The sequence below is a fragment of the Leucoraja erinacea genome, chromosome 34 (genome assembly GCF_028641065.1).
Source record: "Leucoraja erinacea ecotype New England chromosome 34, Leri_hhj_1, whole genome shotgun sequence".
Classification (NCBI taxonomy): domain Eukaryota; kingdom Metazoa; phylum Chordata; class Chondrichthyes; order Rajiformes; family Rajidae; genus Leucoraja; species Leucoraja erinaceus.
Window position 1 is genome coordinate 19,740,027 of NC_073410.1, and position 26,137 is coordinate 19,766,163.

The following is a 26,137-nucleotide window of genomic DNA, read 5'->3' on the forward strand; positions in this document are numbered from 1 at the left end:
TTGACTGTTCCTAATCAGACCCTGTTTATCCAGATGCTTATATATATTATCTCGAAGTATCTTTTCCATTAATTTGCCCACCACTGAAGTCAAACTAACAGATCTATAATTGCTAGGTTTACTCTTAGAACCCTTTTTAAACAATGGAACAACATGCGCAGTACGCCAATCCTCGGGGACTATTCCCGTTTCTAATGACATTTGAAATATTTCTGTCATAGCCCCGGCTATTTCTACACTACCTTCCCTCAATGTCCTAGGGAATATCCTGTCAGGACCTGGAGACTTATCCACTTTTATATTTTTCAAAAGTGTCAGTACTTCTTTTACTTTGAACATCATAGTATCCATAGCTACTCTACTCGTTTCCCTTACCTCACATAATTCAATATCCTTTTTCCTTGGTGAATACCGAAGAAAAGAAATTGTTCAATATCTCCCCCATCTCTTTTGGCTCTGCAGATAGCTGCCCACTCTGTCTCTCCAATGGACCAATTTTATCCCTCGTTATCCTTTTGCTATTAACATAGCTGTAGAAACCCTTTGGATTTACTTTCACCTTACTTGCCAAAGCAACCTCATATCTTCTTTTAGCTTTTCTAATTTCTTTCTTAAGATTCTTTTTACATTCCTTATACTCCACAAGCACCTCATTTACTTCATGCTGCCTATAATTATTGTAGATCTCCCTCTTTTTCCAAACAAGATGTCCAATTTCCCTTGAAAACCAGGGCTCTTTCCAATTTTTACTGTTTCCTTTCAACCGAACAGGAACATAAAGATTCTGTACTCTTAAAATTTCCCCTTTAAATGTCCTCCATTTCTCTTCTACATCTTTCCCATGAAACAAAATGTCCCAGTTCACTCCCTTTAAATCATCTCATCAAAGTTAGCCTTTCTCCAATCAAAAATCTCAACCCTAGGTCCAGTTCTGACCTTCTCCATAATTATATTGAAACTAACGGTATTGTGATCACTGGACCCGAAGTGCTCCCCAACGCATACCTCCGCCACCTGTCCCGTCTCATTTCCTAACAGGAGGTCCAGCACTGCCCCTCCTCTAGTAGGTACCTCTATGTATTGCTGCAAAAAACTATTCTGCACACATTTTACAAACTCCAAACCATCCAGCCCATTTACAGAATGCGTTTCCCAGTCTATGTGTGGAAAGTTCAAATCTCCCACAATCACTACCTTGTGCTTACTACTAATATCTGCGATCTCCTTACATATTTGCTCTTCCAATTCTCGTTCCCCATTTGGCGGTCTATAATACACCCCTATAAGAACCTTTCCCACTTCTCAGTTCCACCCAAATAGCCTCCCTAGATGAGCCCTCCAATCTATCCTGCCAAAGCACTGCTGTAATATCTTCCCTGACTAGCAATGCAACACCTCCACCTCTTGCCCCTCCAATTCTATCACACCTGAAGCAACAAAATCCTGGAATATTTAGTTTCCAATCACAGCCCTCCTGCAACCATGTTTCACTGATCGCCACAACATCATACTTCCAGGTGTCTACCCAGACTCTAAGCTCATCCACATTTCTTACAATGCTCCTTGCATTAAAATATGCACATTTAAGAAACCCCCCGTCTCTTCTCTGTTTATTTCCTTTTTTTTCTTTCTCCTCTTGTGTCCGAGTGCTTCCCTTTTCTGCTTCCTGCCTCCCATTCTGTCTACTAGCTTTCTCTATTTGAGTCCCTTGCCCCAACCATTCTAGTTTAAAGTCTCCCCAGTAGCCTTTGCAAATTTCCCGCCAGGATATTGGTCCCCCTCGGGTTCAAGTGCAACCCATCCTTTCTGTAGAGGTCCCACCTTCCCCAAAAGAAGTCCCAATGATCCAGAAACTTGAATCCCTGCCCTCTGCACCAGTCTTTCAGCCACGCATTTATCCTCCACCTCGCTCCATTCCTACTCTCACTGTCGCGTGGCACAGGCAGTAATCCTGAGATTGTCACATTTTTGGTCCTTTTCCTTAACTCACCTCTTCCCTTTTTTTACCTATGTCATTGGTACCTATATGTACCACGACCTCAGGCTCCTCTCCCTCTGATTTCAGGATATCTTGGATGCGTTGAGACACGTCCGAGACCTTGGCACCAGGGAGGCAGACCACCATCCTGGTCTCCCGACTGCGTCCACAGAAACGCCTATCCGACCCCCTAACAATAGAGTCCCCAATTACAATTGCCCTCTTCTTTTTTTTCCCTACCTTTCGGAGCAACAGGGCCGGTCTCTGTGCTGGAGGCCCGTCTGCTGTCGCTACCCCCGGGTAGGCTGTCACCCCCATCCGTACTCAAACAGTACTTATTTGCAAGGTGTACCGACATTGGAGTACTCACTCATTCCTGCCTCTGCCCCTTGCCCTTCCTTAGTGTGACCCACATGTCTCTCTCTCCCGTGGTTTTGGAGTGACCACCTCCCTATAACTCCCCTCTATGACCTCCTCACTCTCCCTGACCAGACAGAGGTCATCGAGCTGCTGCTCCATGATCCTAATACGGTCCCTTAGGAGCCCCATCTCGCTGCACCTGGTGCAGATGTGGACGTCTGGAGGGCCATCCGACTCCATGACCTCCCACATCTGACATCCAGAACAGTACACTGCTCTGACTGTCATTCTCCCGCCTTACCCTGGATCCGATACAAGTACAATACAATAGAAACTGCTGGAAGAAATCAGCAGGTATCTGACTCACAAACAGCTGCTCCCTCTTGCCCTTTAAACTGCATCTTTATTATATAAACAAAAAGCACTGTACCTTTAGCCCACTGTACCCTTGGCTCACTGTACCTTTAACCAGAAAGCAGAAATGCTAAGGTTGCACCCAATCAGCTGCTTCCTCTAGTCTGCTTCCACCAATCAGCGGCTTCCACCAGAACCCTCCCTATGGAGTGTGAAACGTTACGGATTTTGGTAAAAAAGCCCTGACCCTCCTCCACACTCTCCAACGGTCCGGGGCCTCTACAACCTGCAAACAAGCTCCGAACTACAGACTTGGGGGCATTTGTCTTCAGAGTACTATGTTTACATATCTGTTATGCTGCTGATAGTAAGAATTACATTATTCCATTTTGGAAAATATGACAATAAAACACTCTAGACTCGTCATCTAGGCCTCTGGTCTTCACCATATGGCCTATTCAGCTCCAACATGTTTGGTCGGTTGATAGACACAAAATGCTGGAGTTAACTTTAAACTAGTATGGTTGGGGGGAGGGACTCAAATGGGGAAAGCTAGCAGTCATTGTGTGAAGCAGGGGGCAGAGAATGGTAGCACTCTGACCCAAAATGTAGGGGAGAGAGAAGAAAAAGAAAATAATCAGAGAATAAGAGAGGGTGGGTTTCTTAAATGTGTATATTTTAATGCTAGGAGCATTGTAAGAAAAGTGGATGAACTTAAAGCCTGGATTGACACCTGGAAGTATGATGTTGTGGCGATCAGTGAAACATGGTTGCAGGAGGGCTGTGATTGGAAACTAAATATTCCAGGATTTCGTTGCTTCAGGTGTAATAGAATTGGAGGGGCAACAGGTGGAGGTGTTGCATTGCTTATCAGGGAAGATATTACAGCAGTGCTTTGGCAGGATAGATTAGAAGGCTCGTCTAGGGAGGCTATTTGGGTGGAACTGAGAAATGGGAAAGGGGTAGCAACACTTATAGGGGTGTATTATAGACCGCCAAATGGGGAGCGAGAATTGGAAGAGCAAATATGTAAGGAGATTGCAGATATTAGTAGTAAGCACAAGGTAGTGATTGTGGGAGATTTCAATTTTCCACACATAGACTGGGAAACACATTCTGTAAATGGGCTGGATGGGTTGGAGTTTGTAAAATGTGTGCAGGATAGTTTTTTGCAACAATACATAGAAGTACCTACTAGAGAAGGGGCGGTACTGGACCTCCTGTTAGGAAATGAGATGGGTCAGGTGGCAGAGGTATGCGTTGGGGAACAGTTCGGGTCCAGTGATCACAATACCATTAGTTTCAATATAATTATGGAGAGGGACAAAACTGGACCTAGGGTTGAGATTTTTGATTGGAGAAAGGCTAACTTTGAGGAGATGCGAAAGGATTTAAAAGGAGTAAATTGGGACAGTTTGTTTTATGGGAAAGATGTGGAAGAGAAATGGAGTACATTTAAAGGTGAAATTTTAAGAGTACAGAATCTTTATGTCCCTGTTCGGTTGAAAGGAAATCGTAAAAATTATAAAGAGCCATGGTTTTCAAGGGAAATTGGACACTTGGTTCGGAAAAAGAGGGAGATCTACAATAATTATAGGCAGCATGGAGTAAATGAGGTGCTTGAGGAGTATAAAAAATGTAAAAAGAATCTTAAGAAAGAAATTAGAAAAGCTAAAAGAAGATATGAGGTTGCTTTGGCAAGTGAGGTAAAAGTAAATCCGAAGGGTTTCTACCGCTATATTAATAGCAAAAGGATAACGAGGGATAAAATTGGTCCATTAGAGAGTCAGAGTGGACAACTATCTGCAGAGCCAAAAGAGATGGGGGAGATATTGAACAGTTTCTTTTCTTCGGTATTCACCAAGGAGAAGGATATTGAATTATGTGAGGTAAGGGAAACAAGTAGAGTAGCTATGGGAACTATCAGGATCAAAGATGAGGAAGTACTGACACTTTTGAGAAATATAAAAGTGGATAAGTCTCCAGGTCCGGACAGGATATTCCCTAGGACATTGAGGGAAGTTAGTGTAGAAATAGCAGGGGCTATGGCAGAAATATTTCAAATGTCATTAGAAAGGGGAATAGTGCCGGAGGATTGGCGTACTGCGCATGTTGTTCCATTGGTTAAAAAGGGGTCTAAGAGTAAACCTAGCAATTATAGACCTGTTAGTTTGACGTCAGTGGTGGGCAAATTAATGGAAAGAATACTTAGAGATAATATATATAAGCATCTGGATAAACAGGGTCTGATTAGGAACAGTCAACATGGATTTGTGCCTGGAAGGTCATGTTTAACTAATCTTCTTGAATTTTTTGAAGATGTTACTCGGGAAATTGATGAGGGTAAAGCAGTGGATGTTGTGTATATGGACTTCAGTAAGGCCTTTGACAAGGTTCCTCATGGAAGGTTGGTTAAGAAGGTGCAATGGTTGGGTATTAATGGTGGAGTAGCAAGATGGATTCAACAGTGGCTGAATGGGAGATGCCAGAGAGTAATGGTGGATGGTTGTTTGTCAGGTTGGAGGCCAGTGACGAGTGGGGTGCCACAGGGATCTGTGTTGGGTCCACTGTTGTTTGTCATGTACATCAATGATCTGGATGATGGTGTGGTAAATTGGATTAGTAAGTATGCAGATGATACTAAGATAGGTGGGGGTTGCGGGTAATGAAGTAGAGTTTCAAAGTCTACAGAGAGATTTATGCCAGTTGGAAGAGTGGGCTGAAAGATGGCAGATGGAGTTTAATGCTGATAAGTGTGAGGTGCTACATCTTGGCAGGACAAATCAAAATAGGACGTACATGGTAAATGGTAGGGAATTGAAGAATGTAGGTGAACAGAGGGATCTGGGAATAACTGTGCACAGTTCCCTGAAAGTGGAATCTCATGTAGATAGGGTGGTAAAGAAAGCTTTTGGTGTGCTGGCCTTTATAAATCAGAGCATTGAGTATAGAAGTTGGGATGTAATGTTAAAATTGTACAAGGCATTGGTGAGGCCAATTCTGGAGTATGGTGTACAATTTTGGTCGCCTAATTATAGGAAGGATGTCAACAAAATAGAGAGAGTACAGAGGAGATTTACTAGAATGTTGCCTGGGTTTCAGCAACTAAGTTACAGAGAAAGGTTGAACAAGTTAGGGCTTTATTCTTTGGAGCGCAGAAGGTTAAGGGGGGACTTGATAGAGGTTTTTAAAATGATGAGAGGGATAGACAGAGTTGACGTGGAAAAGCTTTTCCCACTGAGAGTAGGGAAGATTCAAACAAGGGGACATGACATGAGAATTAAGGGACTGAAGTTTAGGGGTAACATGAGGGGGAACTTCTTTACTCAGAGAGTGGTAGCTGTGTGGAATGAAGGTGGTGGAGGCAGGTTCGTTTTTATCATTTAAAAATAAATTGGATAGTTATATGGATGGGAAGGGAATGGAGGGTTATGGTCTGAACGCAGGTATTTGGGACTAGGGGAGATTATGTGTTCGGCACGGACTAGAAGGGTCGAGATGGCCTGTTTCCGTGCTGTAATTGTTATATGGTTAACAGCGGGACAGGCAACATCTCTAGAGGAGGAATGGGTTACATTTTGGGTCGAGACTTCTTCAGGCTGATCAGCTTCTGTGACGGATCAGACTGTGAGGTTGGTTTGCAGACTCTGACACAAATCTAATGTTTGTTCATGTTGCCTCATCATCAAAATAAAGCAACAGTATTACTCTTGATTAGTACAAGTATCAGAGGTTGTGGGGAGAAGGCAGGAGAATGGGGTTAGGAGGGAGAGATACAACAGCCATGATTGAATTGACTTGTTGGGCCAAATGGCCTAATTCTACTCCTATTCCTTATGTGCATTTGTGGCCTTGATCCTGAGCAAATTCCCAACAGTCAGGCAGTGCTCCCACCTGTGGAAGGTTTTGGCCATGCGCACGGCAGACTGGACGGTGAATGCCTTTGGATTCCTCTCCCTGGCACCGTCTTCATCGCCTGCTCCCAGGTCCCTGAGCCGCTTCTGCTTCTTCCTCGCTGCCTTGGGCCCACTGTGCCTCTGGCGATGTTTCTTCTTGGACTCCTCCATGGCCAAAACGCCTCCTGTGCAAAACTACTGAAAGGAGAAGCGTAATCATCATCCAGAGCCTTAGCTGAGCAGTGTGGGCACATCATCATCACCCCTACCCCCCCCCCCCCCCCCCCCCCCCCCCCCACACACCCCCCCCAACCCCCCCCCCCCCCCCCCCCTCTCCTGGGTCGCCTTCCCCCTTCTCCCGCTCACTCCTTATCTCCTGGGCTCTTCATCTATATCCGCATCCCCCCCTCAGGTCCATCGCCTCGACAACCCCCCCCCCCCCCCCCCCGTCCCCCCTACAATCCTCTCCCCCCCCCCCCCCAATCTCCTGCACCCCCCCCCCCCCCCCCCTCTCGTCCCCCCCCCCCCCCCCCCCTCTCTCCCCCCCCCCCCCCCCTCTCCCCCTCCCCCTCTCCTCCCCTCTCCCTCTCCCCTCTCCCTCTCCCTCTCTCCCCTCCCTCCCCTTTCTCTCTCCTCTCCCCCTCACCGCGTGTAGCCGCCACTCGCCGGTTCCAGCCCCGCAGGAAGTACCGTGTCCGTCCGTCCCTCGCCTGCTTCCCCGGGAACCAAAACACCAACACTTTGGTTCCGGGGCTTGAGCCCTGCCATCAGCGTCCCCACTGGTCCCCACCCTCCATGTCTCCCTCCCATCTCCACCTGCTCTCCAACCCCTTGTTTCACTCTCCCTTCACGTTTCAGTCCCCCTCCACAGCAAAGATCTTATAGCGAAGCTTCGCTATAAGATCTTGGCTCCACAGGGCCGGCCTTAGGAGGTGCGGGGCCCAATTGGGAACAATTTTGGTGAGACCCAGGTTCCCAGCCAAGGTCTGGAGATTCATATAAATGAGCCTCCACACCCCCCCCCCCCCCCCCCCCACACACACACACACCCTCCCACCCTCCCCCCACCTCTCCACCCTCCCCTCCCCTCCACACACTCCCCCCCCTCCACACACCCCCCCCCCACACACACACCCCCCCCCTCCCACACACCCCCCTCCACACACTCCCCCCTCCACACACTCCCCCCTCCACACACCCCCCCCTCCACACACTCCCCCTCCCCCCTCCACACACTCCCCCCTCCTCCCCCTCCCCTCCACACACACACACTCCCCCTCCACACACTCCCCCCTCCACACACTCCCCCTCCACCACTCCCCCGCACCACACCTCCCCTCCACACACTCCCCCTCCACACACTCCCCCCCACACACTCCCCCCCTCCACACACTCCCCCCCACACACCCCCCCCCCCTCCCACACTCCACCCCCTCACACACTCCCCTCCACTCTCCCCCACACTCCACCCACACACCCCCCTCCACACACTCCCCCCCCACACTCCCCTCCCCTCCCTACACACTCCCCCCTCCCCCCCCCTCACACACTCCCCCCCCTCCCCTCCCCCTCACTCCCCCTCCCCTCCACACACTCCCCCCCTCCACACACTCCCCTCCACACACTCCCCCCCACCACACTCCCTTCCACACACTCCCCTCCGCACCAACTCCCCTCCACACATTCCCCCCCACACACTCCCCTACACACACTCCCCTACACACACTCCCCCTACACACACTCCCCCTACACCACTCCCCCCACTACACACACCCCTGCACACACTCCCCTCCCACCACACACCCCCCCCCCCTCCCTCCACACTCCCCTCCACACATTCCCCTTACCACGCCCCCCTACACACATCCCCCCCACACACTCCCCTACACACACTCCCCCTATACACACTCCCCTCCACACCACACCCCCCTGCACACACACTCTCCCCTCCACACACACTCCCCCTCCACACCAACCCCCCCCACACACTCCCCCTCTACACACTCCCCCTTCACACTCCCCTACACAGACCCTTCCTCCACTTTCCCTCAACACCCTCCTCCACTACCTCCATCAAAATTCCCACCCCCTCCTCTCCACAGGCCCAACCCTCCTCTGCCTCTTCCCCTCTCCCTCCACACACACTCCCCCCCCCCAGTGACACACTACCCTACACACTCACACTCCCCTTTACACATTCCCCCCACACACTCCCCTACACACACTCCCCCCACACACTCCCCTACACACTCCCCCCTATCACTGGACACACTCCCCTCCACACCAACCCCCCCTGCACACACTCCCCTCCACACACACACCCCCCCCCCACACACACTCCTCCCCACGCACTCCTCCCCACACTCTCCCCCTCTACACAGTCCCCCTTCACACACTCCCCTACACAGACCCTTCCTCCACTTTCCCTCAACACACTCCTCCACTACCTCCATCACAGTTCCCACCCCCTCCTCTCCACAGGCCCAACCCTCCTCTCTGCCTCTTCCCCTCTCCCCGTCCCAGCTCTGCAGTTACTGATATAAAATAACATAAAGATGAATGAAACGGTGCTGAGACTGACCAGTGGCCAGCGGTGTAGCATGGGGGCTGTGGCGGGGAGTTACTGGGGCGGCAGTGGCACCGGATGGGAATGGAGCAAAGAGGGGCGTGAGACAAGAGGCTGGTGGGATGGAGGGGATAGTGGGAGATAAAGATGTGATTTAATCCAAAATAAGACAGAGGTGTAGAGGGCATGGAGGGGTTGGGAGAGGTGGGTTGGAGTCTGGTGGTACGGTGAGGAAGGGGTTGTTGGGTCTGGGGGCAGAGAGTGTGGAGGGATGGGAGTGACTGGGAAATGAGCCAGAATAGATTCGATGTGCTGAATTGGCTTCCTATAAAACGAAACAGTGTAGCCTAGGAACAGGCCCTTCGCCCCACAATGTGATATCTGTGAACAACATGAAGCCAAATTAACGTAATCCCTCTGTCGCACACAATCCATTCCCTGCGTGTTTAGAACATAGAGCAGTGCAGGACGCAGAGTGATGGAATAATTCAACAAGTCAGGAAGCAACAAAATGCAATAGGGTGATTTTACGAAAGGTCACTGGAGCGTAGATCCTCACCCACGTGACCGCAAAATTTAACTGGGGTACAAGCGTCACTTCCGGTACATGTTAGTGATGCTGAAAACACGCACTTTCACACACTTTTCAGCATCACTAACATGTACCGGAAGTGACGCTTGTACCCCAGTTAAATTTTGCGGTCACGTGGGTGAGGATCTACGCTCCAGTGACCTTTCGTGAAATCACCCTATAGGAAAAGACAAACCAAATGTAGAGAAACCAAATGTGTGTGGAAGATGAGCTTGTTATTAACAGAACACGGTCCAGGATGTCTTAAACACAAAATGCTGGAGTTACTCAGCAGGTCAGGCAGCAACTCTGGAGAACATGGATAGGTAACGATTCAGGTCGATACCGTTCTTCAGACATGGTCGAAACATGTTCACCAGAAATGCTGCCTGACCTGTTGAGTTCCTCCAGGACTTTGTGTTCTTTTATGTATTGACCAGCATGTGCAATTCCTTGTTTCTACATCGCACTGTACAGCATGGGAACAGGTCCTTCGGCCCATAACGTCTGTGTCATACTCAATGCCAAGTGAAACTAGTCTCCTCTGTCTGCAAGTAACCAAACCTGCACTTCATCGTGTCTTTATGGAGGCGTGGAGCCCAGTTTGAGGTTTAGTTCAATGTCATCACAGTTCGGACTCGAAAACTGTCTTTCTCACGGTTAATAACTTCTTCAGACAGAATTCAGGTTTGAAGAAGTTGTCTTGACTCGAAACGTCATCCATTCCTTCTCTCCAGAGATGCTGCCTGTCCTGCTATGTTACTCCAGCATTTTGTGTTTAAGACATCCTGGACTGTGTTCTGTTAATAACAGGATCATCTTCCACACACATTTGGTTTCTCTACCTCTGTCTTTTCCTATTGCCTTCCTCGTTAATATTATTCCCAGCATGTCCCTCTCCTCTCTCCGCACTGGTCTAACTCAATTACCTGCCTGTGCCCTGCGCCCACCATCATCTTGAAGTGTTTTTGGGTGTGACTATAATGTTTTCTGTTCTTGTTGTCGGGTTTTTTTATACGTCAACTGAAAGATCCTGATGGGTTATCTGCCACGTCAGGAAGTTGCCACTGAAGCAGAAAATTGAAAATACCTTATTTGTCATCTCACTTCGGAAGGAAGCTTGCAGTCGCCGAACTATCTGACGTACTCATGATATCAACCCCAATAGTGGGGTCTGCCAGTGATAATATCAGGCATTTTGGGTGCTTGACAAAATGGGAGATTTCTGCTTCTGTGAAACTTGCTTGTCATCTTTTGCAAAAGCTGCAAAGACCATGAGGATCAAAGCTCCAGAGAATTTGTGGCCTGGGAAGGGGTTGAATAAAGGTTGATGTCCAGATGGCCTTTAATTGTTAATATATATGAGATTTTGCAGAAGGAGCTCGGTCCTTTTGCAAGTGCATGCTTTGGATTGGTTGGGAAATGATAGATTACAATGATGTTGCAGACTATGTTGCAGAGTCTTCCTGCCGTTAATTATGATTGGTCCAGGAGAGGGGCCTTAACCAAGATGTTTACTTTACCTGGGAGAATGTTTCTTTACCCAACAGAATTGATTCCCCCTAAGTGCTTTGTGTTGAAACTATGTAATGCGATATCAGCACCACTGGGGTAACAACACCATTGCTAAAAACAGCAAGAAGTTGGACCAGCTGGTAAACCGAGCTACCTCAGTGCTGGGGAGGAGAGTGGTGGATGTGCTTGAGAAGCGTATGAGGAGCAAGGTGCAGGTCATCCTCGACAACTCCGGGCACCCCCTCCATAAAATTCTGGAGGGTCAAAAGAGCACACGGAACAACCGATTAGGTGTCCGATTAGGAAAAGGGGAGATGCAACGAGACCTGGGTGTCATGGTACAACAGTCATTGAAAGTAGGCATGCAGGTGCAGCAGGCAGTGAAGAAAGCGAATGGTATGTTAGCATTCATAGCAAAAGGATTTGAGTATAAGAGCAGGGAGGTTCTACTGCAGTTGTACAGGGTCTTGGTGAGACCACACCTGGAGTATAGGGGGGTTGCACGAAAGGTCACTGGGTCATAGGGCTCGACACACAGAGCCGCTAAATCCAACTGGAAGACATCCGTCACTTCTGGTATATGTTATTAATGCTAGAAATGCGTACTTTCCTACCTGTTATAAACCGCCAAAATGTTTAATTTTTGCGCTGAAAAAAATTGTGGGAGTTGGGGTAAGTGTGAGAGACATGTACCCAACTTTAGAATTCAAACGTGAAGCAAAATGAAGCTATAGAGAAGCAAGAACTGAAGGGATAACAGCAGCTGAAATGTGCTTGGTAAACATTGAAATTATCCCGATTGCTCACTGCTTTTCATCAACAGTAAGGCATTATTTGTGTTTTTCTTGATTCCTCTGGTATCTAAAAACTCTCAGAAGTGATAAATCTGGCTGTAAATTCTTCTTCAGAGGCGTTTTCTTTTTGTATGTAAAAACCCACGAGAACCATGGGCGATTTAACCATATAACATAACCATATAACAATTACAGCACGGAAACAGGCCATCTCGGCCCTACAAGTCCGTGCCGAACAACTTTTTTCCCTTAGTCCCACCTGCCTGCACTCATACCATAACCCTCCATTCCCTTCTCATCCATATGCCTATCCAATTTATTTTTAAATGTTACCAATGAACCTGCCGCCACCACTTCCACTGGAAGCTCATTCCACACCGCTACCACTCTCTGAGTAAAGAAGTTCCCCCTCATGTTACCCCTAAACTTCTGTCCCTTAATTCTGAAGTCATGTCCTCTTGTTTGAATCTTCCCTATTCTCAAAGGGAAAAGCTTGTCCACATCAACTCTGTCTATCCCTCTCATCATTTTAAAGACCTCTATCGTCCCCCCTTAACCTTCTGCGCTCCAGAGAATAAAGACCTAACTTATTCAACACTCATTTAAAAAAATTACAGCCAGATTTATCACTTCTGAAACTTTTTAGATGACAAAGGAATCAAGAAAAAAGACAAATAATGCCTTACTGTTGATGAAATGCAGTGAGCAAACGGCCAATGTTCGCTAAGCACTCTGGCTGTTGTTGTCCCTTCAGCTCTCGTTTTTATCTACCGTCATTTCTCCTCACTTTTGGAATTCCGAAGTATGCTAAATGTCTCACACGCTTATCCCGATTTCCATAATTATTTACTGTAAGGGTTTTCTGCATCGAGCTTTTGCCCGGCCTAAGGTCCCTGTGGTTTGCTCTGGTCCCTCGACTAGGCCGCGCACACTGGTTTCACGTGAGTGGCTCGACCCACTCACCCCCTATGGTTCTAGACACTGGACTTAGTTGCAGGAGCGTTGATAGTGCAGAACATTCAACCAGACCAGATTTGAAGACCAGGGCTTAAACAGAAAAAACTTTTATTTAGCGGTTGGGACTACGGTACATGAATACTTTGACACAGTTCTATAAGGCATATGCATATTTACAGTTCCTGTTTCGGGATCATAGACGCAATAACTACGATACAATACTCGAGTGTGGGATGGGGAACGTACGGCACATCGTAAAATTTGCCCGCACATCCACACTTACACCCACGTTAATATAACCCCCTCCCCCTCCCCTCTACACTAAACTATGTCCAGGATGTGCATGATCGGGGTACATGCTCACCATGGGGCGATTACTGAGGTTACTGGCTGGTCGTGCTGCTTCCTCCGATTAGGTGGCTGTGGAAGGGTCGTCGGCAGCCGTCTCGGTATTTTGGGTGGTCCCGGGGATTCACCTCGCCCAGGGGTACTACTGCTTTCCTTTTCTGTCCACCTGGCGGGGACTCCAGCCGGAGTGTGTGTCACACAAGACACCGTGTACTTTTTAAACGCTGTCCTGTGTCATAGAAACATAGAAAATAGGTGCAGGAGTAGGCCATTCGGCCCTTCGAGCCTGCGCCACCATTCAATATGATCATGGCTGATCATCCAACTCAGTATCCTGTACCTGCCTTCCCTCCATAGCCCCTGATCCCGTTAGCCACAAGGGCCACATCTAACTCCCTCTTAAATATAGCCAATGAACTGGCCTCAACTACCTTCTGCAGCAGAGAATTCCAGGGATTCACCACTCTCTGTGTGAAAAAAGTTTTCCTCATCTCGGTCCTAAAAGATTTCCCCCTTATCCTTAAGCTGTGACCCCTTGTTCTGGACTTCCCCAACATCGGGAACAATCTTCCTGCATCTAGCCTGTCCAACCCCTTAAGAATTTTGTAAGTTTCTATAAGATCCCCCCTCAATCTTCTAAATTCTAGCGAGTACAAACCGAGTCTATCAAGTCTTTCTTCATATGAAAGTCCTGACATCCCAGGAATCAGTCTGGTGAACCTTCTCTGCACTCCCTCTATGGCAAGAATGTCTTTCCTCAGATTAGGAGACCAAAACTGTACGCAATACTCCAGGTGTGTTCTCACCAAGACCCTGTACAGCTGCAGTAGAACCTCCCTGCTCCTATACTCAAATCACCACTGTGTAAAAAATGATTTTCTCATCTCGGTCCAATGTCCTCAAACTCAAATGTCCTCTCTCTCTCTCTCCGCAAGTCTCCAGATTCGTTCAGTGACTCCTTCCATGTCTCCCTCCTTTTTCCTTTTTTTTAAACCCAAAAATCGTGGCCAGTTATTCTAATCCTGATCCGTCCTATCTCCCGCCAGATCTCGGGATCTCTTTGCTTACAAGATGGGTTTCGAGCTCTCTCTTTGTTCTGCGTTATGTCCGGGAGTACCGGTGATGGCTAGACTGTCTGTTAATTTGTTTCTCGATAAGAGGTGATGGGTTTAACTGGTTTTCCCATCACCGGCCAGGTAGGTTTCTATGGGCTATTGTGCTCCCTTAACAAGATTAACTATGTAGGTCGGCCTGGGGGCATTGAGATGCCTGCTGATGTCAGCGCCCCAGTGTCTGGACTTCGACCTGGTTTCGTGGGTTTCTGCACAGCCAATATCCATCTATTGTTCAGGCCGTGACTTTGCAGAAACCCAGATACTGGGCTTTGGGGTTTCGCTTTTGTGGCTGGTCACGAGGTCCCGCGGCCATCTTGGGCCCCACTGATTGTGACAGCTTTTCTCTTTCTCAGTCCCAGTCCCGTATTAAAGATGTCCAACATGCAGCTCTTTGGTTTTGTTGATTGTAGCATGAGGGAAAACTTCTCAAATCTTACATTACAGCACAAAAATTGACAATTTCAACGGGTTTTAACGGGCCCGCTATGCTGGAAACAATGGTAAGTCCCTACCTGCAGTTCATCGCGTGTAATCCATGTGTAGTAGCGTAGCAACAGTACGGGTCATGGGTCGTGACCCGACTGCCGTGAAACCTCCCTGTTGCGTACAGTTTTCGTCTCCTAACCTGAGGAAAGACATTCTTGCCATAGAGAGAGTACAGAGAAGGTTCACCAGGCTGATTCCTGGGATGTCAGCACTTTCATATGAAGAAAGACTGGATAGACTTGGCTTGTACTTGCTAGAATTTAGAAGATTGAAGGGGGATCTTATAGAAACTTACAAAATTCTTAAGGGGTTGGACAGGCTTAGATGCAGGAAGATTATTCCCGATGTGGGGAAGTCCAGAACAAGGGGTCACAGGTTAAGGATAAGAGGGAAGTCTTTTTGGACCGAGATGAGAAAATCATTTTTTACACAGAGTGGTGAATCTGGAATTCTCTGCTACAGTTTGAGGCCAGTTCATTGGCTGTATTTACGAGGGAGTTAGATGTGGCCCTTGTGGCTAAAGGAGAAGGCAGGTACGGGATACTGAGTTGGATGATCAGCCATGATGACATTGAATGGCGCTGCAGGCTCAAAGGGCCGAATGGCCTACTCCTGCACCAATTTTCTATGTTTCTATGTAACAACCGGATCCTCTCCCAACGCTGTAGAACGGAGCGGTTCAGGTGATCCTTCACCCCTGCAGCCATTAGATTTTATAATACTGACCGCTGTACGGGGATGCTTTGCATTTTTAATAGTTAATTATTGGGTATTTTTAAGTATGTATTGCTTTCATGTATTGTCCATATTGTATTTTATTTAATTTTTGTCTGCTTTCATTCTGAATGTGTGGGTTTGTTAGTTGTTGGCCTCTGGACATCTGAATTTCCCTGAGGGGATCAATAAAGTATTTATTATTATTATTACTATTATCTTATGATTGGGTTAGGGAACTGTCATTCAATGTATTCTGCAGCCCTTATTAACAATTGGCTTGTAGGGGTTGCCCCTCCCCCCCCCCCCCATGTATTTTCTTTCGCGCCAAGGATCTGTAAAGGTATAAAAGAAGAGGGAACACATTGGGGTGTGCTGATCTTCTGGGGTTTGTTCTATTTGCGTGAGGCTGTTGGGCTCGAGTAAGTAGAGACAAGGATCGGACCCACGGTATTGGATTAGGCATTGTATTGGTATTGTGTAATAAAAGAGTTGGATTTCCAGTGCTCGTATTTGGTGTTTGACTGAACCAGACGTGGGGGGGGGGGACCGGAATTACAAAGGCAGTCTTAAAAGCAACACCAGCACAGACAGCGAAGTGCAAAACGCTACAGATGCTGAAAATCTGAGATAAATACAGAAAGTTATTGATTGATACAGCATGGAAACAAGCGACTCTACCCGCCTAATCCTCACTATCTCACAACCCAGCACGGCCCATACCTTTCTATGTCTGGGACATTAAGGTGTTCATGTAGGCATTGCCTAAATGGTGTCAAAACCTCACTCTAACCACTCCTCGACTAATGCATTCTAATACTGACCTTCCTTTGCCTGAGAAAGTTCCTGCTGTAATCTCCTCCCCAATAACTTAACTCTGCGTCCGCTTGTGTTGTCGACGTCTGATATGGGAAAAAGTATTCTGCACTTCACCCTACCCATACATTTCATAATTTTACACTCAGCTATTCTCCTCATCACCTCCTCTGCTCTAGTGAGAACAGACAAAACCTCTGCAGTCTGCAAACCGCAGAAAATCTCCATCCAAAGCAACATCCTGGTGAACCTTTCCTGCGCCCTCTCTCGTGCAGTCACATCTTTCGCATAGTGCGTCACCCAGAATTGCATGCAGAATTTCAGCTGTGGCCAAAATAAAGTTTGCTTACGTTGGCACAAACCTCCCTGCTCTTGTACTCAAGGCCCCGACTGAAGAAGGTCAGCATTACACATGCCTTGCTGACCATTAACTTGCACAGCCACCTTCAATGCCCTCTGGACTTGTATTGCTAGATCCCTCTATTTATCAACGCTCTCCAGGAGCCCACCAGTCACGGTGCCTGCCCTTCCCTCCTCAGTCCTTCCAAAATACATCAGCTCACATTTATTACGATTAAACTCCGTCTGCCATTATCGGTCCATTTCACCAACACATCGCTATCTCTCTTTTTGCGTGAGACTACCCTCCACCTTATCTATGACTCTTGTCTTGGTGTGATCTGCGAGCTTACTGATCATGCCTTCTACATTAAAACACACACATAATACCAACAGTAAGAGTCTCAGCACCAATCCTTGAGGAATACCAATAATCCAAAAACAACCCTCTTCCATCCCTCTGTTTCCAACTGCAAAGCCAATTTTGGATCTAATTTGTCAAATTGCCTTGGAGCACATGGGTCCTGACCATTGGACCAGTCTTCAATGTGGGACCTTGTCAAAAACCTAATTGAAGTCCAACTAAACCATATCCACTGTACTATCCTCATCAATACACTTGGTGTCTTCAACTTCAAGTTCAAGTTCAAGTGAGTTCATTGTCATGTGTCCCTGTATAGGACAATGAAATTCTTGCTTTGCTTAAGCACACAGAATATATTCAATTCAATTCAATTCAATTCAAAGCACTTTATTCGTCCCCGAGGGGCAATTTAAAAAGGCGCATTACAGTAGCTTTTTAAAAAGGGACACAATCAACAAACATAAGCAGCACGCATACTGCACAATCAACCAGCACACGCATTTCACAGACACACTGCACAATCACACAACACACACCGCACATCAACATTCAACACATAGCAATAGTTTTAAAGTGCTTCCTAAGTGCTTCAATTAAAAAGTGCATATAGAAGGTTATTTCATTTCATATGTTCATGAGTCAGTGATCAGCATTAAAAAGCTGGACAGCCCTGGGGATGAAGGTTGCCTTCCTCCTCTGTGTCCGGCAACCCGGACAGCGGAGTCTGCGTCCTGAGGGGAGCCACTCAAACTCAGGAAACAGGATGTGAGAGAGGTCCTGAAGAATCCTGCGTGTTAACTTTACAGACTGTTGGTCGCATAGGGCAGTGAGAGATCGGACGGGCTGCTCAATGATTTTTGAGCAGACCTTGACCACATTCAACAGGCGGTTTCTGTTTTGCAGGGTGATGGAGTGGAACCAGCTAGTGAAAGAGAAGGTTATTACATTTTCAATGAATGCGTAGTAGAATGTAGTGAGAATGTCTTTGTTAATCCCTTCATGACTTCAGCTTCCTGAGTAGGTACTGTCTCTGATGGCACTTTTTAAGGATTTCCTCTATATTATAGGAAAACCTTAGCAGGTTGTCGAAGGCTGTTCCCAGGTATTTGTATACCTCTACTATCTCCACTGGCTCCTGCTGGATGATAGTGGTGGCTGCCTCAGCCATCTGTCTCTGTTGGGGGGGAAAAGTCACAATCATGTCCTTGGTTTTGCTTATATTTAGCTCAAGACAAGACTTTTCACACCATACTATAAAGTCCTGCAGGGCTGAGCTGTGATGTTGTGTGTGGCTGGGAAGAAGAGACAGGAGAACTGTGTCATCAACAAATTTTACAAAGTGGCAGTTTGGCTGGGTGAATCTGCAGTCATCAGTGTAGAGAATGAAGAGTAGTGGGGAGAGGACACAGCCTTGTGGAGAGCCAGTGAAGGTGAAGAGGGTGTCGGACAAGGTGTGGTTCACCAACACCCTCTGTAATCTGTTGGTGAGGAAGTCTATAATCCACAGAGTAAGTTGGTGGTTGAGGTGGAAGCGGGTGATGAGCTTCTCAGCCAAAATATGTGGCTGCATGGTGTTGAATGCTGATGAGAAGTCTACAAACAGAAGTCTGGCTGTGGCCTTGGGGATTTCCAGATGCTTATAGATGAATATTTTTGAATCATCGACACCCCTGCCAGCCTGGTAAGCAAACTGCAATGGATCCATCATCGAGCCAGTTACCTTGGTGATGTGCTCCTTGATGATCCTCCCCATGGCCTTCATGATCAGGGAGGTGAGAGCCACCAGTCTAAGGTCATTCAGGACGTTGGTGGTGCCCTTCTTTGGGATGGGAATCACTGTTGAGTTTTTCCACATCGCGGGGACTGTGCTGCTGGTCAAAGAGCCCTGGAACAGATGCTGGAACACACCTCCCAGCTGCTCAGCACAGTGCCATAGGGTCCGCCCACAGATGTTGTCTGGCCCTGGAGCTGTGTTCTTTTTAGTCCTTTTGAGGGCTCTCACCACCTCTGATATGTTGATGTTGAGGCCGGAGTCATCAGGTCTGAGTGTGGAGACGATTGATTCTAGCTGGGTGCTATTGTCCTTTTCAAATCTGGTGTAGAAGGAGTTGAGATCATTCGGGAATGAAGTGAAGCTGCTTCCTGCTACCTGAATGGGCTTGCGGCTGGTAGAGACAGAGTTCACTGCTGCCATGTTCTTGATGCCCTGCCAAGCCGCACGGAGGTTCCCTTTTCCAAATGTCTGCTCCACTTTGTTCTTGTATTTCAGCTTGGCAATTTTTATGGCCCGCTTGACCCCTCTGTTTACCTCCTTCTTCTCAGCTTCAGAACCGGTAAAAAATGTTCTCTTTTTCTTATTCAATATGTTTTTTAGATCTTTAGTCTCCCAGGGTTTATTGTTAGAGAAGATTGTGACTTTCTTGGAGGGGATAATATTGTCTACACAGAAAGTGATGTATGCTGAGACTATATCCGCTTGCTCACTGATGTTGGTGGAGGAGGATGTGAGGGTTTTCCAGTCTGTGGTTTCAAAACACCCTTGAAGCCTGTCAATACTGTCCGGTGTCCACTGTTTGATGTCCTTGATGACTTTCTCTGTTCTCTTTACCACAGGTGTGTAGGCAGGAACGAGCAGTATGCTGCTGTGGTCAGCAGAGCCTAGGGGAGGGAGGGAGACGGCTCTGTAGGCGTCTGGGACTGACCCATAGCATTTGTCCAGTGTTTTCCCTAGACGGGTGGTACAGTTGACATACTGGTAGAATCCTTTAAGTGACTTGTCAATTGAACAGTGATTGAAGTCACCCATGATGAATTTGGGGGCGTCCGGAGATATCAGTTCGAGTCTGTCGAGCATATTTCTTATATGTTCCGTAGCAGTGGATGCATTTGCTCTGGGGTGGATATAAACCAGAATGAAAAACAGTTGTGGGAATTCCCTGGGAAGGTAGAAGGGACGCAGGGAGACAGCCAAGAGTTCAATGTCAGGGTTGCACAGTTCTTCTCTGACAACAACTGTTTTGCACCAGCGTGGATTGATGTAGAGGCACCACCGCCATGGTGCTTGCCAGTCAGTTCAGTATCATATAGTAGGCATTTACTACAAAACAGATAAGTGTGTCCATATACCATAATATAAATATATACACACATGAATAAATAAACTGATAAAGTGCAAAAAGCAGAAAATGGGTTCATACTAATCAGAGTTTTGTCCGAGCCAGGTTTAATGGCTGTGGAGAAGTAGCTATTCCTGAACCTGGTTGTTGCAGTCTTCAGGCTCCTGTACCTTCTACCTGAAGGTAGCAGGGAGATGATTGTGTGGCCAGGATGATGTGGGTCTTTGATGATACTGCCAGGCTTTTTGAGGCAGCGACTGCGATAAATCCCCTCAATGGAAGGTCAGAGCCGATGATGGACTGGGCAGTGTTTACTACATTTTGTAGTCTTTTCCTCTCCAGGGCGCTCAAATTGCCGAACCAAGCCACGATGCAACCGGTCAGCATGCTCTCTACTGTGCACCTGTAGAAGTTAGAGAGAGTCTTCCTTGACAAACCGATTCTTCGTAATCTTCTCAGGAAATAGAGGCGCTGATGAGCTTTCTTGATAATTGCGTTAATGTTCTTGGACCAGGAAAGATCTTCAGAGATGTGCACTCCCAGGAATTTGAAGCTCTTGACCCTTTCAACCATCGACCCGTTGATATAAATGGGGCTGTGGGTTCTTCTCCTACTCCTTCCAAAGTCCACAATCAGTTCCTTGGTTTTGCTGGTGTTTAGGGCCAGGTTATTGCGCTGGCACCATATGGACAGTTGCTCGATCTCTCTTCTGTATTCTGACTCATCCCCGTCAGTGATACGCCCCACAATAGTGGTGTCGTCAGCGAACTTGATGATGGAGTTCGCACTGTGACTGGCTACGCAGTCATGAGTATAGAGTGAGTACAGCAGGGGGCTGAGCACGCAGCCTTGAGGTGCTCCCGTGCTGATTGTTATTGAGGCTGACACATCTCCACCAATACGAACAGACTGTGGTCTGTGAATGAGGAAGTCGAGGATCCAGTTGCAGAGGGATGCGCAGAGACCCAGTTCTGCGAGTTTGGTAACCAGTTTGGAGGGGATGATTGTGTTAAATGCCGAGCTGTAATCAATGAATAACAGCCTGACATGAGTTTTTGTTGTCCAAGTGGTCCAGAGCGGAGTGGAGGGCCAGCGAGATCGCATCCACCGTTGATCTGTTGTGGTGGTACGCGAACTGCAGTGGGTCCAGGGTTTTGTCGAGGTAGGAGTTGATTTTCTCCATGATCAACCTCTCAAAGCACTTCATCACCACCGGCGTTAGTGCAACTGGTCGATAGCCATTGAGGCACGTCACCTTACTCTTCTTGGGCACCGGTATAATTGATGCCCTTTTAAAGCAGGTGGGGACTTCAGACCGCAGAAGTGAGAGGTTGAAAATGTCACTCCAGGCAGTTGGTCCGCACAGGTATCTTCAGCAATTTCACTCAGATTTATTCAAATGCCCTTGATAAAACTATATCTGGGTGTCTAAAGCTGGGTGTCTCTAATCTGAAATAACCAGCTGAGTTTTTAGTTTAGCTTAGAGATGCAGCGCGGAAACAGGCTCTTCGGCCCACCGAGCCCGCGCCGACCAGCAATCCCTGTACACGAGGACTATATACACACTTGGGACAATATACGATTTTTACCAAAGGTAATTAATCTGCAAACCTGTATGTCTTTGGAATGTGGCAGGAAACCGAGGCACTCAGAGAAAACCCACGAGGTCACAGGGAGAACGTACAAATCCCATACGGACTGCACCCATAGTCAGGATCAAACCCGGGTCTAAGTCAGCAACTCTACCGCTGAGCCACCGTGCCGTCCCTTAACAAAGAACAAAACTGTTCTGTGACATCATGAGTTACCTGAAAATCTTCTGTCTCTGCTGCAACTCCCTGGTATCGGTGCTGTTTAGTAATTTAATCATGGTCATCAAGGGGTAATCTTGCTACAAGGAAGCACCGGTGTAATGTTTGCACTTCACACCTTCCCCAGACCTGACACCCACCTGTTCACATCATCTGACAAATCCCTGCCTGCAGATTCTCCTTAAATTACTTTCGCTTTTTAAAATTCACTGACACCATATCATGGTTTTATCAACCTCAGATCTACTCATCCAATGAATGGGAAACCTCCCTTTTCTGGTTCCAAGGCCAACTTTCACTCCAGGACAGGGACAGCACAGGTTATACACAAAGTGAAGCTGCCTCTGCACAGGCCAACTTTCACTCCCAGGGCAGGGCCTCGTGTTGAAGTGTATGCATTTATTTTTGTAATTTTGCCAGAGTGTGAGATATAAATGTGTGCGCTCACAATCACAAATGCCAGAGACAAAGTCGTGGAAACAAGAAGTTTTGTTTATTATCAAATTCTGCAGAAATTTGGGTGTCTCAATATCGCCCCCTAGAGACACAATGAGGATGGGGATGCTCTTCACTTTTATTCATTTCTGTTTACAATTGTCACACCCCTCTTCCTCCCCTTCGGGCTCCTTCCAATCAGAGCACTAAGGTTTTCATTCCCACGAGAACGTCTCAAAACACCTCTTGACGTCAAAGTTACCTCCCACATCATGCATTGCATGTGCATTTAAATGAGGCATCTTGTCATAGTGGGTGTTGTCTTCATATTCATGTTCCTCATCACGTCTGCGCATTAGAGAGTTACCTCGTGTCCTTTTACACTCTGCCTTAGTTAGTTTTTTTAAAGCTTCTGCTGAAGTTTTTTGTCTGTTAATTTTTCAACCTTGAAAGTCTCTGCCTGTTCTTCTGTTGTTACTATCTAGCCTAGCGCATTTCTGATGTCTGTGCTGAAAGCTCACTATTTCTTCCTCAGCTATATATTTTTTCCTAGTCTAAATCAACTATCCCTATTAACCCTTTCCTCACAAGAGTGATGTATGTGAGACTTCCAATGACCGTTTTGGTGATTGGCCCATACACCACTGTCACAGCTGAAGCCTTGACATTCACATCCTCATGGGAATGTCGGGCCACAGTCAACAAAGCCAACAGACAGAGGTCTGGTCAAAGACCAGGATAATGTAGAGTGGATCCGACAATTTCAGCCACAGTCACTGTTGGTTTGGTTTAGTTTAGTTTATTGTCACGTTACCAAGGTATCAAAGATATTTTATTGGTCACATTCACATACATCTAGGTGTAGTGAAGTGAAACGCTTCTTGCCATTTTGCAGCACATAAAGAAGGAATACAGACATAACATTAATAAGAGTTTTAAACATAAAGAACATCCCCCCACCATGGTTCCCATTATGAGGGAAGGCACAAAGTCCAGTCTCCAACCCCAGTTCACCATAGTCGGGCCCATTGAGGCCTCCACAGTTGCCTCTACGGAGGCCCGATGTTCCTGGCCGTTCTTGCCGGGTGATGTTGCTCCGGCATCGGGAGAGTCCTCTCAGCGGCTTGGGAACCCTGGAACGGCCGCTTCCGCACTGAAGGCCGCGGCTTCCGAAGCCGACAAGGCCACGCCGGTTGGAGCTCCACAACTGGCGATCTCGTCAGTAAAGTTCAGCGCCGCCGCCCGCAGCTGGTCGCTCCACAGTCCCGCAGCTCCGCGATGTTTTCCTCAGCGATCTTCAGCTCACCGGAGCTCCAGCGCGGCGACCCGGGCAAGGCATCGCCCGCTCCGCTATAGCGCTCCAGCATTGAGCCGCCGCCGAAGCCGAGGTTCTGGGTGGTCCCCGACAGGAAACGCAGCTCCAGGCCCGCTGGTAGGCCGCGAGGACGGGTCGAAGCTGCAGCACGGAGAAAAGCCGCCTCTTCGACCAGGTAGGGACCCTGAAAGGTAGTTTCCCCCCCCCCCCCCCCCCCCCCCCACATAAAAAAGTCTAGACCTCCAAAACAAAACACTTAATTAACTAAAATAAAAAATAAAAAAACGAAGAGACAGACAGCTGCTGGCTGGGCAGCCGTGTACAGGACAGCACCCCCTACAGGCACAGTGATAAGATATTTTGTTCTATATTATTCCACTTTCTCATCCACTCCCTACACACTAGGGACAATTTACAGAGGCCAATTAACCTAGAAATGCACATGTCTGTGTGATGAAAACCGGAGCACCCGGAGGAAACCCATGCGGTCACAATGAGAGACTATAGAAAGAGAGGTAAGGAAGTTAGCATCAAATGGAGCAAATAGTTAGGAACCAAATGCAATGCTGGCTTCACGCGGCTTAATGGCGTACTACCACACTTATTACTTATGTTGTCAGTGCTAAGGTTTGGTGCTAACCTTTCCCATCCCGTATCTCGATTTCCATGTCGTCAGTAATCCACCGGTAACAGGGAAACACCTTGGATTGGTTGAACAAGTTAGGTCTGAATTCTTTGGAGCGCAGAAGGTTAATAGATACATAGAGAATAGGTGCAGGAGTAGGCCATTCGGCCCGCCATTCAATATGATCATGGCTGATCATCCAACTCAGTATCCTGTACCTGCCTTCTCTCCATACACCCTGATCCCTTTAGACGCAAGGGCCACATCTAACTCCCTCTTAAATATAGCCAATGAACTGGCCTCAACTATCCTCTGTCTCAGAGAGTTCCAGAGATTCACCACTTTCTGTGTGAAAAATGTTTTTCTCATCTCGGTCTTAATGGATTTCCCCCTTATCCTTAAGCTGTGACCCCTTGTCCTGGACTTCCCCAACATCTGGAACAATCTTCCTGCATCTAGCCTGCCAACCCCTTAAGAATTTTGTAAGTTTCTATAAGATCACCCCTCAATCTCCTAAATTCTACAAGTATAAGCCGAGTCTATCCAGTCTTTCTTCGTATGAAAGACCTGACATCCCAGGATTCAGTTTAGTAAACCTTCTCTGCACTCCCTCTATGGCAATAATGTCCTTCCTCAGATTTGGAGACCAAAACTGTACGCAATACTCCAGGTGTGGTCTCACCAAGACCCTGTACAACTGCAGTAGAACCTCCCTGCTCCTATACTCAGCCTCCTAGCATCCCCCACACAGCTAACACTGCCCCCCCAGCTTAGTGTCATCCGCAAACTTGGAGATGTTGCATTCAATTCTCTCGTCCAAATCATTAATATATATTGTAAATAGCTGGGGTCCCAGTACTGAGCCTTGGGGTACCCCACTAGTCACTGCCTGCCATTGTAAAAAGGACCCGTTTACTCCTACTCTTTGCTTCCTGTTTGCCAGCCAGTTCTCTATCCACATCAATACTGAACCCCCAATACCGTGTGCTTTAAGTTTGTATACTAATCTCTTATGTGGGACCTTGTCAAAAGCCTTCAGAAAGTCCAGATACAACACATCCACTGGTTCTCCCCTATCCACTCTACTAGTTACATCCTAGAAAAATTATATAAGATTCGTCAGACATGATTTACCTTTCGTAAATCCATGCTGACTTTGTCCTATGATTTCACCACTTTCCAAATGTGCTGCAGTACCATATTTAATAACTGACTCTACCCCACTACCGATGTTAGACTAACTGGTCTGTAATTCCCCGTTTTCTCTCTCCCTCCCTTTTTAAAAAGTGGGGTTACATTAGCTACCCTCCAATCCTCAGGAACTACTCCAGAATCTAAAGAGTTTTGAAAAATTATCACTAATGCATCCACTATTTCTGGAGCTACTTCCTTAAGTACTCTGGTATGCAGCCTATCTGGCCCTGGGGATTTATCGGCCTTTAATCCATTCAATTTACCCAACACCACTTCCCGACTAACCTGGATTTCACTCAGTTCCTCCATATCCTTTGACCCCTGCCATTTCCGGCAGATTATTTATGTCTTCCTTAGTGAAGACGGAACCAAAGTAGTTATTCTATTGGTCTACTTGTTCCCCATGATCAATTCACCTGTTTCCGACTGCAAGGGACCTACATTTGGTTTACCTAATCTCTTTCTCTT

At 47.3% G+C, this 26,137-nt stretch overlaps 1 protein-coding gene across 2 annotated transcripts in view; it reads right to left on the bottom strand.

The window, feature by feature from the left end:
• bms1 (BMS1 ribosome biogenesis factor) overlaps positions 1-7,310 on the bottom strand; it is a 120,737-nt gene extending 113,427 nt beyond the window's left edge. Inside the window, exons 1-2 of one of the 2 annotated variants that reach the window (XM_055661955.1) lie at positions 7,235-7,310; positions 6,587-6,783 (exon numbers count right to left, since the gene is read on the bottom strand). In XM_055661955.1, coding sequence (XP_055517930.1) covers positions 6,587-6,759 — 173 coding nt within the window. In that variant the 5' untranslated portion in view covers positions 6,760-6,783; positions 7,235-7,310. Of the gene's footprint in view, positions 1-6,586; positions 6,787-7,234 lie in introns of both variants that reach the window. The other variant, XM_055661957.1, reaches the window with a different exon arrangement.
• Between the last annotated feature and the right edge of the window lie 18,827 nt (positions 7,311-26,137).